The 13,446-nt window shown below is 44.3% G+C and overlaps 1 protein-coding gene across 1 annotated transcript in view; it reads right to left on the reverse strand.

The window, feature by feature from the left end:
* sptlc1 (serine palmitoyltransferase, long chain base subunit 1) overlaps window positions 1–13,446 on the reverse strand; it is a 78,502-nt gene that overhangs the window by 42,115 nt on the left and 22,941 nt on the right. The window contains exons 6-8 of the mRNA XM_084325647.1: window positions 7,956–8,088; window positions 4,705–4,834; window positions 3,508–3,597 (exon numbers count right to left, since the gene is read on the reverse strand). Coding sequence (XP_084181773.1) covers window positions 3,508–3,597; window positions 4,705–4,834; window positions 7,956–8,088 — 353 coding nt within the window. The remainder of the gene's footprint in view (window positions 1–3,507; window positions 3,598–4,704; window positions 4,835–7,955; window positions 8,089–13,446) is intronic.

Raw genomic sequence — 13,446 nt, forward strand, 5'->3', positions numbered from 1 at the left:
GGTAGTGTTATGGTGTGTAGCAGGTGGTGTTATGGTGTGTAGCAGGTAGTGTTATGGTGTGTAGCAGGTAGTGTTATGGTGTGTAGCAGGTAGTGTTATGGTGTGTAGCAGGTGGTGTTATGGTGTGTAGCAGGGTAGTGTTATGGTGTGTAGCAGGTAGTGTTATGGTGTGTAGCAGGTAGTGTTATGGTGTGTAGCAGGTAGTGTTATGGTGTGTAGCAGGTAGTGTTATGGTGTGTAGCAGGTAGTGTTATGGTGTGTAGCAGGTAGTGTTATGGTGTGTAGCAGGTAGTGTTATGGTGTGTAGCAGGTGGTGTTATGGTGTGTAGCAGGGTGGTGTTATGGTGTGTAGCATGGTAGTGTTATGGTGTGTAGCAGGTAGTGTTATGGTGTGTAGCAGGTAGTGTTATGGTGTGTAGCAGGTAGTGTTATGGTGTGTAGCAGGTGGTGTTATGGTGTGTAGCAGGTAGTGTTATGGTGTGTAGCAGGTAGTGTTATGGTGTGAAGCAGGTGGTGTTATGGTGTGTAGCAGGTAGTGTTATGGTGTGTAGCAGGGTGGTGTTATGGTGTGTAGCAGGTAGTGTTATGGTGTGTAGCAGGTAGTGTTATGGTGTGTAGCAGGTAGTGTTATGGTGTGTAGCAGGGTGGTGTTATGGTGTGTAGCAGGTGGTGTTATGGTGTGTAGCAGGTAGTGTTATGGTGTGTAGCAGGTAGTGTTATGGTGTGTAGCAGGTAGTGTTATGGTGTGTAGCAGGTAGTGTTATGGTGTGTAGCAGGTAGTGTTATGGTGTGTAGCAGGTAGTGTTATGGTGTGTAGCAGGTGGTGTTATGGTGTGTAGCAGGTAGTGTTATGGTGTGTAGCAGGTAGTGTTATGGTGTGTAGCAGGTAGTGTTATGGTGTGTAGCAGGTAGTGTTATGGTGTGTAGCAGGTGGTGTTATGGTGTGTAGCAGGGTAGTGTTATGGTGTGTAGCAGCTAGCAGGTAGTGTTATGGTGTGTAGCAGGTAGTGTTATGGTGTGTAGCAGGTAGTGTTATGGTGTGTAGCAGGTAGTGTTATGGTGTGTAGCAGGGTGGTGTTATAGTGTGTAGCAGGTAGTGTTATGGTGTGTAGCAGGTAGTGTTATGGTGTGTAGCAGGTAGTGTTATGGTGTGTAGCAGGGTGGTGTTATGGTGTGTAGCAGGTAGTGTTATGGTGTGTAGCAGGTAGTGTTATGGTGTGTAGCAGGTAGTGTTATGGTGTGTAGCAGGTAGTGTTATGGTGTGTAGCAGGTAGTGTTATGGTGTGTAGCAGGTGGTATTATGGTGTGTAGCAGGTGGTGTTATGGTGTGTAGCAGGTAGTGTTATGGTGTGTAGCAGGTAGTGTTATGGTGTGTAGCAGGTAGTGTTATGGTGTGTAGCAGGTAGTGTTATGGTGTGTAGCATGGTGGTGGTAGTGTTATGGTGTGTAGCAGGTAGTGTTATGGTGTGTAGCAGGTAGTGTTATGGTGTGTAGCGTGGTGGTGGTAGTGTTATGGTGTGTAGCAGGTAGTGTTATGGTGTGTAGCAGGTAGTGTTATGGTGTGTAGCATGGTGGTGGTAGTGTTATGGTGTGTAGCAGGTAGTGTTATGGTGTGTAGCAGGTAGTGTTATGGTGTGTAGCGTGGTGGTGGTAGTGTTATGGTGTGTAGCAGGTAGTGTTATGGTGTGTAGCAGGTAGTGTTATGGTGTGTAGCGTGGTGGTGGTAGTGTTATGGTGTGTAGCAGGTAGTGTTATGGTGTGTAGCAGGTAGTGTTATGGTGTGTAGCAGGTAGTGTTATGGTGTGTAGCGTGGTGGTGGTAGTGTTATGGTGTGTAGCGTGGTGGTGGTAGTGTTATGGTGTGTAGCATGGTGGTGGTAGTGTTATGGTGTGAAGCATGGTGGTGGTAGTGTTATGGTGTGTAGCGTGGTGGTGGTAGTGTTATGGTGTGTAGCGTGGTGGTGGTAGTGTTATGGTGACTTTTCAAGTACTTTCCTAAGCACTATCTTTCATTTTAAAAGGGCATTTAAAGGGATACAATTCACTTTTAAATGCTGTGTTTCAGAAAATTCAGATCCAATATTTATGGCTTGAAAAAATAATTTCCGACAATTAGTTACACTTTAAATAAAACAATTCAATTTCTTGATTCAGAACCATTTTATCATGGATGAACAAAACTTTCAATGCGAATGGTTGATTTGAATTTCAAGGACTTTTTAAGCACCTTGGCTGTTTTCAAGACCTATCTCAAACCCTGCCCTCTTTTCTTGATCCTCCAATCACAACAGTTGTCTGGACAACAGTTGTGATTGGAGGATCAAGAAAAGGGGCAGGGTTTGAGATAGGTCTAAATATCAAGCACTTTAAGCACTTCAAGGACCTTGTGTGAACCCTGTATTCAGCCAGATGCTTCAGAACTCAGTGGACGGCGCTTCACAGTGCAGTCTCACTCAGCAGACTGCAAACGCAACCACAGACTTTTTTTTAAGGCAAAGAAGTGGAATTTCAAGTCCATTGTGATCGTGTACATACAGAGCCAAGACCGCCCCCTGGTGGGAATACATAGAACATGCATACATATATACTTCAGCTTCACCTGGTGGGAATACATACTACAGTACACACTAGGGGTGGGGGAAAAAATCGATACGTAGTAGTATCGCGATACTTTGCGTGGCGATACTGTATCGATACAGGGATGCCAAGTATCGATATTTAATTATTCATAAAAAATATATTTTTTTGTATTTTGTTTTTGTATAAGGAAGTTGCATTGTTCATTTCAATACCTGTAATAGTACAGTAGTCCACACACACACACACATGGAATATGACTGTAATACAAACAGTTCAGTTTGTCAGGTACATGCAACACAGATTACAGTGTTGACATCCGTCTGCTTGAGAAAATACCATGTTCTGCAATAAAAATTATTGAAGTGAGATGAACAGACTGAACTTTATTTTATTAGATAAAACATGTTGACAGTTTTACTTTGCAGTTGAAAAAAGGTAATAAATCGCAATAGTAATATCGCAATATATTTAGTATCGCAATACTATCGTATCGTGACTCAAGTATCGTGATCGTATCGTGAGGCCTCTGGTGATTCCCACCCCTAGTACACACACACACACACACACACACACACACACACACATGTATACCGGTATGTGACATTCAGGGCCTTAAATAAAAAGGCAACATAAAACAAGATTTAAAACAAGTATTTAATCCCTTAACCCTTTCACTGCCACACGACAGAAGGTTAACCCTTTACTATCACACAACAGACGGTGATGCTCCATCATTAGCATCATTAGCTCCGCGGAGCTAATGATGCTAATGATGGAGCATCACCGTCGGTTGTGTGATAGTAAAGGGCTAACCTTCTGTATTGTCACAGTGAAAGGGTTAACCGGCTGTCGTGTGGCAGTGAAAGGGTTAAGGCCATTCTATAAGAAGATAAAGAGCAGGTTTGAGGCCCAGCTCTGGTCCCCTCACCAGCGCTGGCAGAGGGCAGATGTCCGCGGTGTTGATGTACAGTCCCTCCACCACGATGAACCTCCTGGTCACGCGGGCCTTACGGGGGTTCTGCAGCCAGGAGAGAGGGAGCACACATCCACGTTCACGTCTTTAACCCTTTCACTACCACACTACCAAAGGGTTAACCTTTTCACTGCGACAATACAGAAGGTTAACCTTCTGTAGTGTGGTAGTGAAGGGGTTAACCTTCTGTAGTGTGGTAGTGAAGGGGTTAACCTGCTGTAGTGTGGTAGTGAAAGGGTTAACCTTCTGTAGTGTGGTAGTGAAAGGGTTAACCTTCTGTAGTGTGGTAGTGAAAGGGTTAACCTTCTGTAGTGTGGTAGTGAAAGGGTTAACCTTCTGTAGTGTGGTAGTGAAAGAGTTAACCTTCTGTAGTGTGGTAGTGAAAGGGTTAACCTTATGTAGTGTGGTAGTGAAAGGGTTAACCTTCTGTAGTGTGGTAGTGAAAGGGTTAACCTTCTGTAGTGTGGTAGTGAAAGGGTTAACCTTATGTAGTGTGGTAGTGAAAGGGTTAACCTTCTGTAGTGTGGTAGTGAAAGGGTTAACCCTCTGTAGTGTGGTATTGAAAGGGTTAACCTTCTGTAGTGTGGTAGTGAAAGGGTTAACCTTCTGTAGTGTGGTAGTGAAAGGGTTAAAGCATCAGGAGGATGTGTATTTCAGTATGTAGCCTAGAACTATGGAATTCTCTCCAGAATGATTTAAAAGAGTTCTACAAATGTCTTTCAGTTCAAGAAAATGTATAAAGAAAGAACATTTAGAGTTTATGAAGTTAAGGGGTAATAGCTTTCCCTATGACTATTTATTTTTCTCATGTTATTGTAAGTATTGCTTGTTAAATATGTGTAATTGATAGACCATCTATTTCTATTGTCTATTTATTGTTTTGAGTAAAGGGGGCATGCTAGATAATATTTTCTTCCCCTTGCTCCTTTTCGCTCATGGAATATGTAAATTGGGAGATGCTTTCATTATGAAATGATGCCGTTGCGCTTTTATTATAAAATTATGCTGTTCCGCTTTTATTATGAAATGATGCCGTTGTGCTTTCAGTATGAAATTATGCCGTTGTGCTTTTATTATGAAATTATGCCGTTGTGCTCTTGTGGAGCTGTGAAGCTCAGTGTCTGGAAGACGGAGGGTGGAGCCCAGACTGACCTTCTGGTCCTCCAGCTCCTGCTCCTTGAGGAGGCGCTCCAGGTCCTCCATGTCGTTGTGGCTGAAGTACTTGATGAAGCTGCGGGACGCCTGCAGGCCCTTCTGGATGGAGAAGCAGGCCGCCTCGTCCCTGTGGAGAGAACAGCCAATCAGAGAAGCTGCTCAGATCCTGCCCGGCAACACAGACTTCCCTCCATACATGTAGGGTGTGTGGGTCTAGATAGTAGGGCTGTCTTCAATACTTTGTTCGATGGGCATGGGATTGGAATATGAAAATAAAATTCGAATATATAAAAAAATAATAATAATAATTTAAATCTTTTTTTTTGTGTGCAAACTCAACTCTGCCTCTCTTTGTTAACTACAACAAGCAATGCTGTTTGTTATTTAAGACGAGGTCGGACTCGGCACTGACAGATTTGTGTTCATTGTGCTGCTTTTATAAAGCCTCAAATGACGGCTTACAATATTTCATGAAAGCAGTGTTTCATTTGTCTAAGATTTAAACTTTACAGCACTGACAAAGTTGAACAAAGTGCTGTACAAGTCCAACAACATAAAAAAAAAAAAAAAAAAAAATCTTTTTATTATAATAAAAAAAAAAGAATTTAATCTCGAAGCTTCGAATTCCAAAAAAAATATCGAAGGTCAGCCCTACTAGATAGACTTCCCTCCATTGATTGATTGACGATTTTATTAACAGATTGCAGAATGGGTACAATACAGTACGGCTCAATATACACAATTGTTAACACTTTCCCCCGCCAATCACGCTGTACGACTTGTTTGAGATCATTGTGATCATATTTCATATTTTCGCCATGGTATTCATATTTCACTCACGGAGCCTTGTCTGATGCAGTGGGACTCGGCACAACTCTGCAACGCTTCAATACTGCCCCCTGGTGGATGATCGGCGAGTTGCCAAACCGGAAATGGCCGGTTGGATATCGGTGCGTCTCCTAAATACGTCCGGCCACTCGCATATCGTCGCGGGACTCTAGCCACACACCGTGGATATGGATCGCTGCCATAACTCAATAATCGACATGATTTGGGCGTGTATTAGTATTATACAAACCGGAAATGGATGGACTCGATCCCCATCAAATAACTGGGATCTTTTTGCTCCAGTCTCATCGCCCAACGGTAAGAGGAGGCTGCCGTGACTTTCAGCCTGTTTGTTTATTATTATCCATACAAACTGCTCTGATCTATATATCACCCATACTACATAAAGCATTCAACGACGATCACGGAATTATAAACGACCCCCCCCCTCCGTTCACCCGCGCATGATCAGTCATAACGTTTAGGACCATGTACAGTTGAAATTTTAATATAGCGTGGATCGGCAACAAACGGCATTCGATAATGTATATGCATTTATGCCTATATCTCACGTTCTAGGAATTACTGCAGAAAACGATAACATATTTATATTCTAGACGGTATTTTCATATGAATGTGTGAATGCAAAAAGTTAAACGTTCCTACATCCTGAACGATAAGATAATCGATGTTGAATGGGCTATAGTAATGTCAATTTAGCAATACAATTTAAAAAGTTTCAGACTAGAAGAGAATATATACAGTACATTTGAGGGGGAAGAAACTACATTGGCGGGGGTTGGCGGGGGTTGGGTGGGGGGTGGGTTTGGACATTTACCGAGGCCAGTTTCTAATTGCAGTCTCCCGTAGGTGCTCTTTGACAGAATAACTGAAATACTGGCTGGTGATTTGATTAAACAGCTTTGTGATAGAATAAAAAAAAATGCACAGTGCCTTTCCTTAGCTGTGGATGAGTCCACTGACACCACTGAGAACGCTCAGTTGCTGGTGTTTGTGAGGTTTTATGATGAGGCAAAGGGGTAGTTTGTTGAAGATGTATTGCGCCTGAAAACCTCAGAGGACACACAAGGGGGGAAGACATAAGAGGAAGCACTGCCAAGTCTCTGGCAGCAAGGAGTAGGTAAGAGAAGCCTATGTTCTGAAGAACTGTTCATGTTCTGAAGAGCCGTTTATGTTCTGAAATGTTATTACTAAAGATTGAGAAGATTGGATCAGTTGTACTTTTTTTTTGGAAAACTTGAACCCCTTTTTTTGTGGAATATTTGATGCGGCCCAGCCTCACCCAGACTCTAGTGGCCCCCAGGTACATTGAGTTTGAGACCCCTGGTCTACACCCTCCCCAGACCGACAGTGGGGCAGCATGTGGTCGTCTACACCCTCCCCAGACCAACAGTAGGGCAGCATGTGGTAGTCTACACCCTCCCCAGACAGACAGTAGGGAAGCATGTGGTGGTCTACACCCTCCCCAGACCAACAGTAGGGCAGCATGTGGTAGTCTACACCCTCCCCAGACCGACAGTGGGGCAGCATGTGGTAGTCTACACCCTCCCCAGACCGACAGTAGGGCAGCATGTGGTAGTCTACACCCTCCCCAGAGCAACAGTAGGGCAGCATGTGGTAGTCTACACCCTCCCCAGACCGACAGTAGGGCAGCATGTGGTAGTCTACACCCTCCCCAGACCGACAGTGGGGCAGCATGTGGTAGTCTACACCCTCCCCAGACCGACAGTAGGGCAGCATGTGGTAGTCTACACCCTCCCCAGACCGACAGTAGGGCAGCATGTGGTAGTCTACACCCTCCCCAGACCGACAGTAGGGCAGCATGTGGTAGTCTACACCCTCCCCAGACCGACAGTAGGGCAGCATGTGGTAGTCTACACCCTCCCCAGACCGACAGTAGGGCAGCATGTGGTAGTCTACACCCTCCCCAGACCGACAGTAGGGCAGCATGTGGTAGTCTACACCCTCCCCAGACCGACAGTAGGGCAGCATGTGGTAGTCTACACCCTCCCCAGACCGACAGTAGGGCAGCATGTGGTAGTCTACACCCTCCCCAGACCGACAGTAGGGCAGCATGTGGTAGTCTACACCCTCCTCAGACCGACAGTAGGGCAGCATGTGGTAGTCTACACCCTCCCCAGACCGACAATGCGCGCAACGACCAGGAAGGGAATTGGCATAACGACTAAATTGGGGGATGAGAGAAAAAATATTATAGAAAGACAAAACATAATTTTTAATAATAAATAAATACAATTAAATGCAAGTGGGGATTGTCGGGCTGCTAATGCCAGACGTTGACTATTTATGAACTAACTTAATAATTAAAAACTGGACAATCTTACTACTACACCTCTAAACAATGTGGCTTTAAATGCGAGTGTAAAGTGGGTACTTACACAAAAACTATGTCCCCCCTCTTTGAGTATGCGGGTATTGCACTAGCAATGGTGGCAAATCCGTAGGAGTAGATGATGGCCTCCTCTGTCCTCATGAACTTGGCTAAACGATCCTCTAACTCCAAGTGGACATCTGGAGGGGAGCGAGAGAGGAGAGAGGAGAGAGGAGAGAGGAGAGGAGAGAGAGGAGAGAGGAGAGAGATGAGAGAGTGGAGAGAGTGGAGAGAGTGGAGAGAGTGGAGAGGAGAGAGGAGAGAGGAGAGAGTGGAGAGAAGAGAGAGAGGAGAGGAGAGAAGAGAGAGGAGAGAGAGAGGAGAGAGGAGAGAGGAGAGAAGAGAGAGAGGAGGAGAGAAGAGAGAGAGGAGATGGGAGAGAGCGGAGAGGGGAGAGAGCAGAGAGAAGAGAGAGGAGAGGAGAGTGGAGAGAAGAGGAGAGAGGGGAGAGAGCAGAGAGAAGAGAGGAGAGGAGAGAGGAGAGAAGAGCGGAGAGAGGAGAGCAGAGAGGAGAGGAGAGAAGAGAGAGAGGAGAGAGAAGAGAGAAGAGAGAAGAGAGAAGAGAGAGGAGAGTGGAGAGGAGAGAGAAAAGAAAGGAGAGGAGAGAAGAGAGAGGAGAGGAGAGAGGAGAGAAGAGAGAGAGAGGAGAAAGCGGAGAGGAGAGAGCGGAGAGAGGAGAGAGCGGATAGAAGAGGAGAGAGGAGAGAGAAGAGGGGAGAGAGCAGAGAGGAGAGAGGAGAAAGCGGAGAGGAGAGGAGAGAAGAGAGGGGAGAGGAGAGAGGAGAGGAGAGAGGGCAGAGAGAAGAGAGAGGAGAGAGGAGAGAGGAGAGAAGAGCGGAGAGAGAGAGGAGAGAGAGAGGAGAGAGAGAGGAGAGAAGAGAGAGGAGAGAAGAGAGTGGAGAGGAGAGAGAAGAGAAAGGAGAGAGGAGAGAAGAGAGAGGAGAGGATTGAGAAGAGAGTGGAGAGAAGAGAGGAGAAAGGAGAGAGAGGAGAAAGCGGAGAGGAGAGAGCGGAGAGAAGAGGAGAGAGAAGAGGGGAGAGAGCAGGGAGAAGAGAGCGGAGAGAAGAGGAGAGGAGAGGAGAGAGGGGACAGGGGATAGGAGAGAGGAGAGAAGAGAGAAGAGAGAGGAGAGAGGAGAGAGGAGAGAGGAGAGAGGAGAGAAGAGAGAAGAGAGAGGAGAGAGGAGAGAGGAGAGAGAAGAGAGAGGAGAGAGGAGAGAGGAGAGAGGAGAGAGGAGAGAGGAGAGAGAGGAGATTAACGTCACATACAGGTCCTTTGAAACGGAGCCGGACCAGTAAACAGAATGGCTTGCGTGAGACTTCCAGGGGAAACTGCTTCATTCCCCAGTAACTACAGTTCATATTAATACCAGCAAGGAGGCTGCTCCATATTTTATACTCATCAACAAAACCAGCGGCATAAAGACTTTGACTCTTTATTGATCAAGAGGAGAGGCTTCAGTTTAAAGGAACATTATAGATAGACTCTTTATTGATCAAGAGGGGCTTCAGTTTAAAGGAACATTATAGATAGACTCTTTATTGATCAAGAGGAGGGGCTTCAGTTTAAAGGAACATTATGGATAGAATCTTTATTGATCAAGAGGAGGGGCTTCCGTTTAAAGGAACACATCAACATTATAGATAGACTCTTTATTGATCAAGAGGAGGGGCTTCAGTTTAAAGGAACATTATAGATAGACTCTTTATTGATCAAGAGGAGGGGCTTCAGTTTAAAGGAACATTATAGATAGACTCTATTGATCAAGAGGAGAGGTTTTCAGTTTAAAGGAACACGTCAACATTATGGGAAATTAACTTACTGTCTCCTCCAGAGTCAGACAAGAAGATACTGTAGATACCAACTTCCTCTAGCGTTCATTAGAAAGCTATCCGGCTGCAAGCTAGCCTAGCTTAGCACAAATGAATGGAAGCGGATAAGAACCAGCTAGCCTAGCTGTTGGCCAAAACCACCTCTCCCGGAGATTTAAGCTATAGGCTAGTTTACACTTTTTAACACTACACCATATTTGATCCATTTATTACTAAAATATTTGCACTACACCTCTACCTCATTTTTGCATTTTGTACTTTTGTATATGTATGTTTGGTCTTTATTCTTTTTTACTGTATGAAGCACAATCTCAGGAGGCTCATACAGAACCAAGCGTTTCACTGTAATCTACCTTATATGTGACAAATAAAACAAGCAAATTCTTCCCATAACGTTGGCATGTTCCTTTAACCCAGGGGTCGGCAACCTGCGGCTCCAAGGCCGCATGCCTTCTGTATCGTCACAGTGAAAGGGTTAACCTGCTGTATCGTCACAGTGAAAGGGTTAACTAGGCCTGCCGCGATAAGCAATAAATCGATTAATTGCCGCGATAATTAAAATGAATGCAATGATTTTGACGGGCGCGATTAATTGCTATTTGCGCGTTTGTTTTAATGAGGCGGAACCAGTACCCATCGTCAGTCACTCTCCGTGTTGGGGGCCGCTGGAGTTACTTGATTGATTGAAAACTTTATTAGCAGATTGCAGAATGGGTACAGTACAGTACAGCTCAATACATACAATTGTTAAGGGGATGCAGACCAGAGAAAGACTTTCGTCTTGTTTACATCAGGGTCCCCCATTTTCAATTCATCGTACTAGAGCACAGCACGGGAGCTCCGTGGGGGCAACGCCACATAGCTTAACTACATTTCTCAATAGTGTTGCTCCTTTTAACCAAGTAGCGTTATTTGTAGTGTAACGTTAGCTATTTTTAGAACCAAGTAGTTACTCGCTACTGCCCGGAGAAACTGGACTGCTAAATAAAGATTAAAGATCTAGCGTTCGTTGATGCTCATTCAATGCTAACAACATTAGCTAAATAACTAACAAACAAAATACAACGTATAGCATAGCTACAACACACAATAACGTTAATACAATTACATGCATCATTGTTTACAATGAACGGGTGGTCGGCGGTTAGGTGGCCGAGCGGAGATTGCGTTCGTCACCAACCCCGGAGCTGTGAGCTGGATTCGCCTGTTCGAATCCAGCTCACAGCTCCGGGGTTGTCACCAGCTTGGCTGGCCGTCTGCACTAATACAATTGGCAGTATCAGAGGGTGGGAGAAGCTGGCGGGGTGGGTCCGGGTCGTTGTAAACAGCGACTCCTACAGTTCGGTCGGGGCGCCTGCTAAGCGCGGATAGGACTTGAGGGGGATAGTGTGGTCCTCCCACACGCTACGCCCTCTCGATGAGAATCCGCGCTGCCAGGTGAAAAAGAAGCGGTGATTGGCTGGACGTGTGTCGGAGGAAGCACGTGGTAGCCTCCACTCTCCCAGATGATCTGACTGTGGGGGGTAAGTGCGCAGCGACCAGGAAGGGACTGGGAATTGGCATACGACTAACATTGGGATGGGAGAAAAATCGGAGGAAAATGGAGGGGGAAAAAGACCAAAAAATAATAAAATAAAAACAATGAACGGGTGGTCAAAGGACTGGACACGGGGACAAGTTAAACATGAATTAATTTATTATAACAGGTAATCGAGTTACGCTCTCGTGCCTACGCACCACGGCTATTCTATTATATACGGCTTTGACGCTTCCTCCTCATCGTTGATTGCCTGTAGTAGCTGCATCTAACGTTAGTAGCTAACGTTAAAACTAACCTAAAGTTAGTTGTTCACCAACAATCTCAACATTTGTTTTATCATTAGCTCAAAAACACAGAACCGGACGAGACAAGTTGGCTGCTAGGATAATATAATAACAACAATACTTCCGCTCCGGTCGGCTTCAAAATAAAAGTCTAAAACACCGGAAAAGACGGAGCAGTGGGCTTCAAAATAAAAGTCTAAAACACCGGAAAATACGTTTATTTTGTACAGCGTTTTTCCTCCACGAGTACTCGAGTACATCATGTGATCAATCGATCTGGATTATTTTTGCCCATCCCTAGTTTATCTTGTGCTGAAGTCTCCATTCCAATAGAGATAGTATATATTTGTGTTTATTTGATTATTGTTTCACTGCCTTTTTATTTATTACGTTTCCAGTTTTTTCCTCACACTTTATTAACATTTTGTACATGGTACCGCGGCGCAAGGTACATTAATAATACATGTACATGTTAAAAGGATGACACAAAAAGCCAGACAGAGGGCTTGTTTCCAGTTTCAGTTTGTTTTATAATAAACAATCAAACTGAGCATTTTTTTTATTTAGGATATTTAAAATGTCTTCCAATGTTAAATAAAAGTGTATTGTCTTTTCCAGTCCCTGCCGGTGGAAATCCCTGCTAAACAGTTTAACGAGTGGGACAGGATGATTTCTAGATTCATATGGAGCGGGAAAAAACCGAGAATTAGGTTCCGGACACTCCAACTCCCTAAAGAGAAGGGAGGCATGTCCCTCCCAAATCTGAAGGAGTATTACTATGCAGCGCAAATAAGACCTTTGGTCTGTTGGTGTGAAAGGGACTACGAAGCGAAGTGGAAGGACATTGAAGTGAAATCACTTGATATACCACTCCAGACAGTAATTGGTGATAGACAGCAGGCCAAGACCCTATATAGAAACTTAAACCCATTTATTGTACACACCCTACAGACATGGTTCAAAATTGTGAAACAATTCAAGTTAGAAAAAAGGATTAAGATCTTGAGGTGGTTTGCCTTCGATTTAGGATTTAAACCAAGAATGTATGATCAAACATTTAAGGAATGGGCTCTCCGAGGTATTACCTCATTCAGCACAATGGTAGAGAATGGAGAACTTGTGAGCTTTCAAACCTTGAAAGATACATACGGTTTGGATAAACACGACTTCTTCAGATACCTACAACTACGCCAGTACTTTCTAAAAGAGGTAAAGGTGTCTGAGCCCAATACCCCAATAGACAGTGTTATTCAGATATTCATTCAGGCGTACAGGGACAAGATAAGTAAGACTGTGTCAAAATTGTATAATAGCTTTGTTCAGGCCAGAACTGACTCCACAAGTTACATTAAGACAAATTGGGAAAAGGAATCAAACATTGAAATAACCGAAGACGAATGGGAGAACATGTGCAGAACTCAATGTAGCTCGACTAATTCAAAAACATGGAGAGAATTCTGCTGGAAAAACTTGACTAGATTCTTCATAACTCCCAAAATCAAATCCCGACAAGTAGACATAGAGCAACCATGTTGGAGACAGTGGGGCCAGAGGGAGGCAAACCACTCTCATATGTTTTGGAATTGTCCAGGAATTCAACGTTATTGGCAAGATGTTCACTCCACCATGCAGGTTATATTGAATTTTAAGATACCGGAGACCTTCTCCTATTTGTACCGGGGTAACTTACCTGAGGAATTGGTAGGAGGAGACAGATATTTGATGAAAATATTTTTAGCAGCAAGTAAGAAAGCGATCACGCGTCTCTGGTATCAACAAGAACCTCCAACAAAAGAAAAATGGTTGGCCATTATAGGCGAAATATACACAATGGAAAGACT

Source organism: Notolepis coatsorum (genome assembly GCF_963971535.1).
Source record: "Notolepis coatsorum genome assembly, chromosome: 12".
Classification (NCBI taxonomy): domain Eukaryota; kingdom Metazoa; phylum Chordata; class Actinopteri; order Aulopiformes; family Paralepididae; genus Notolepis; species Notolepis coatsorum.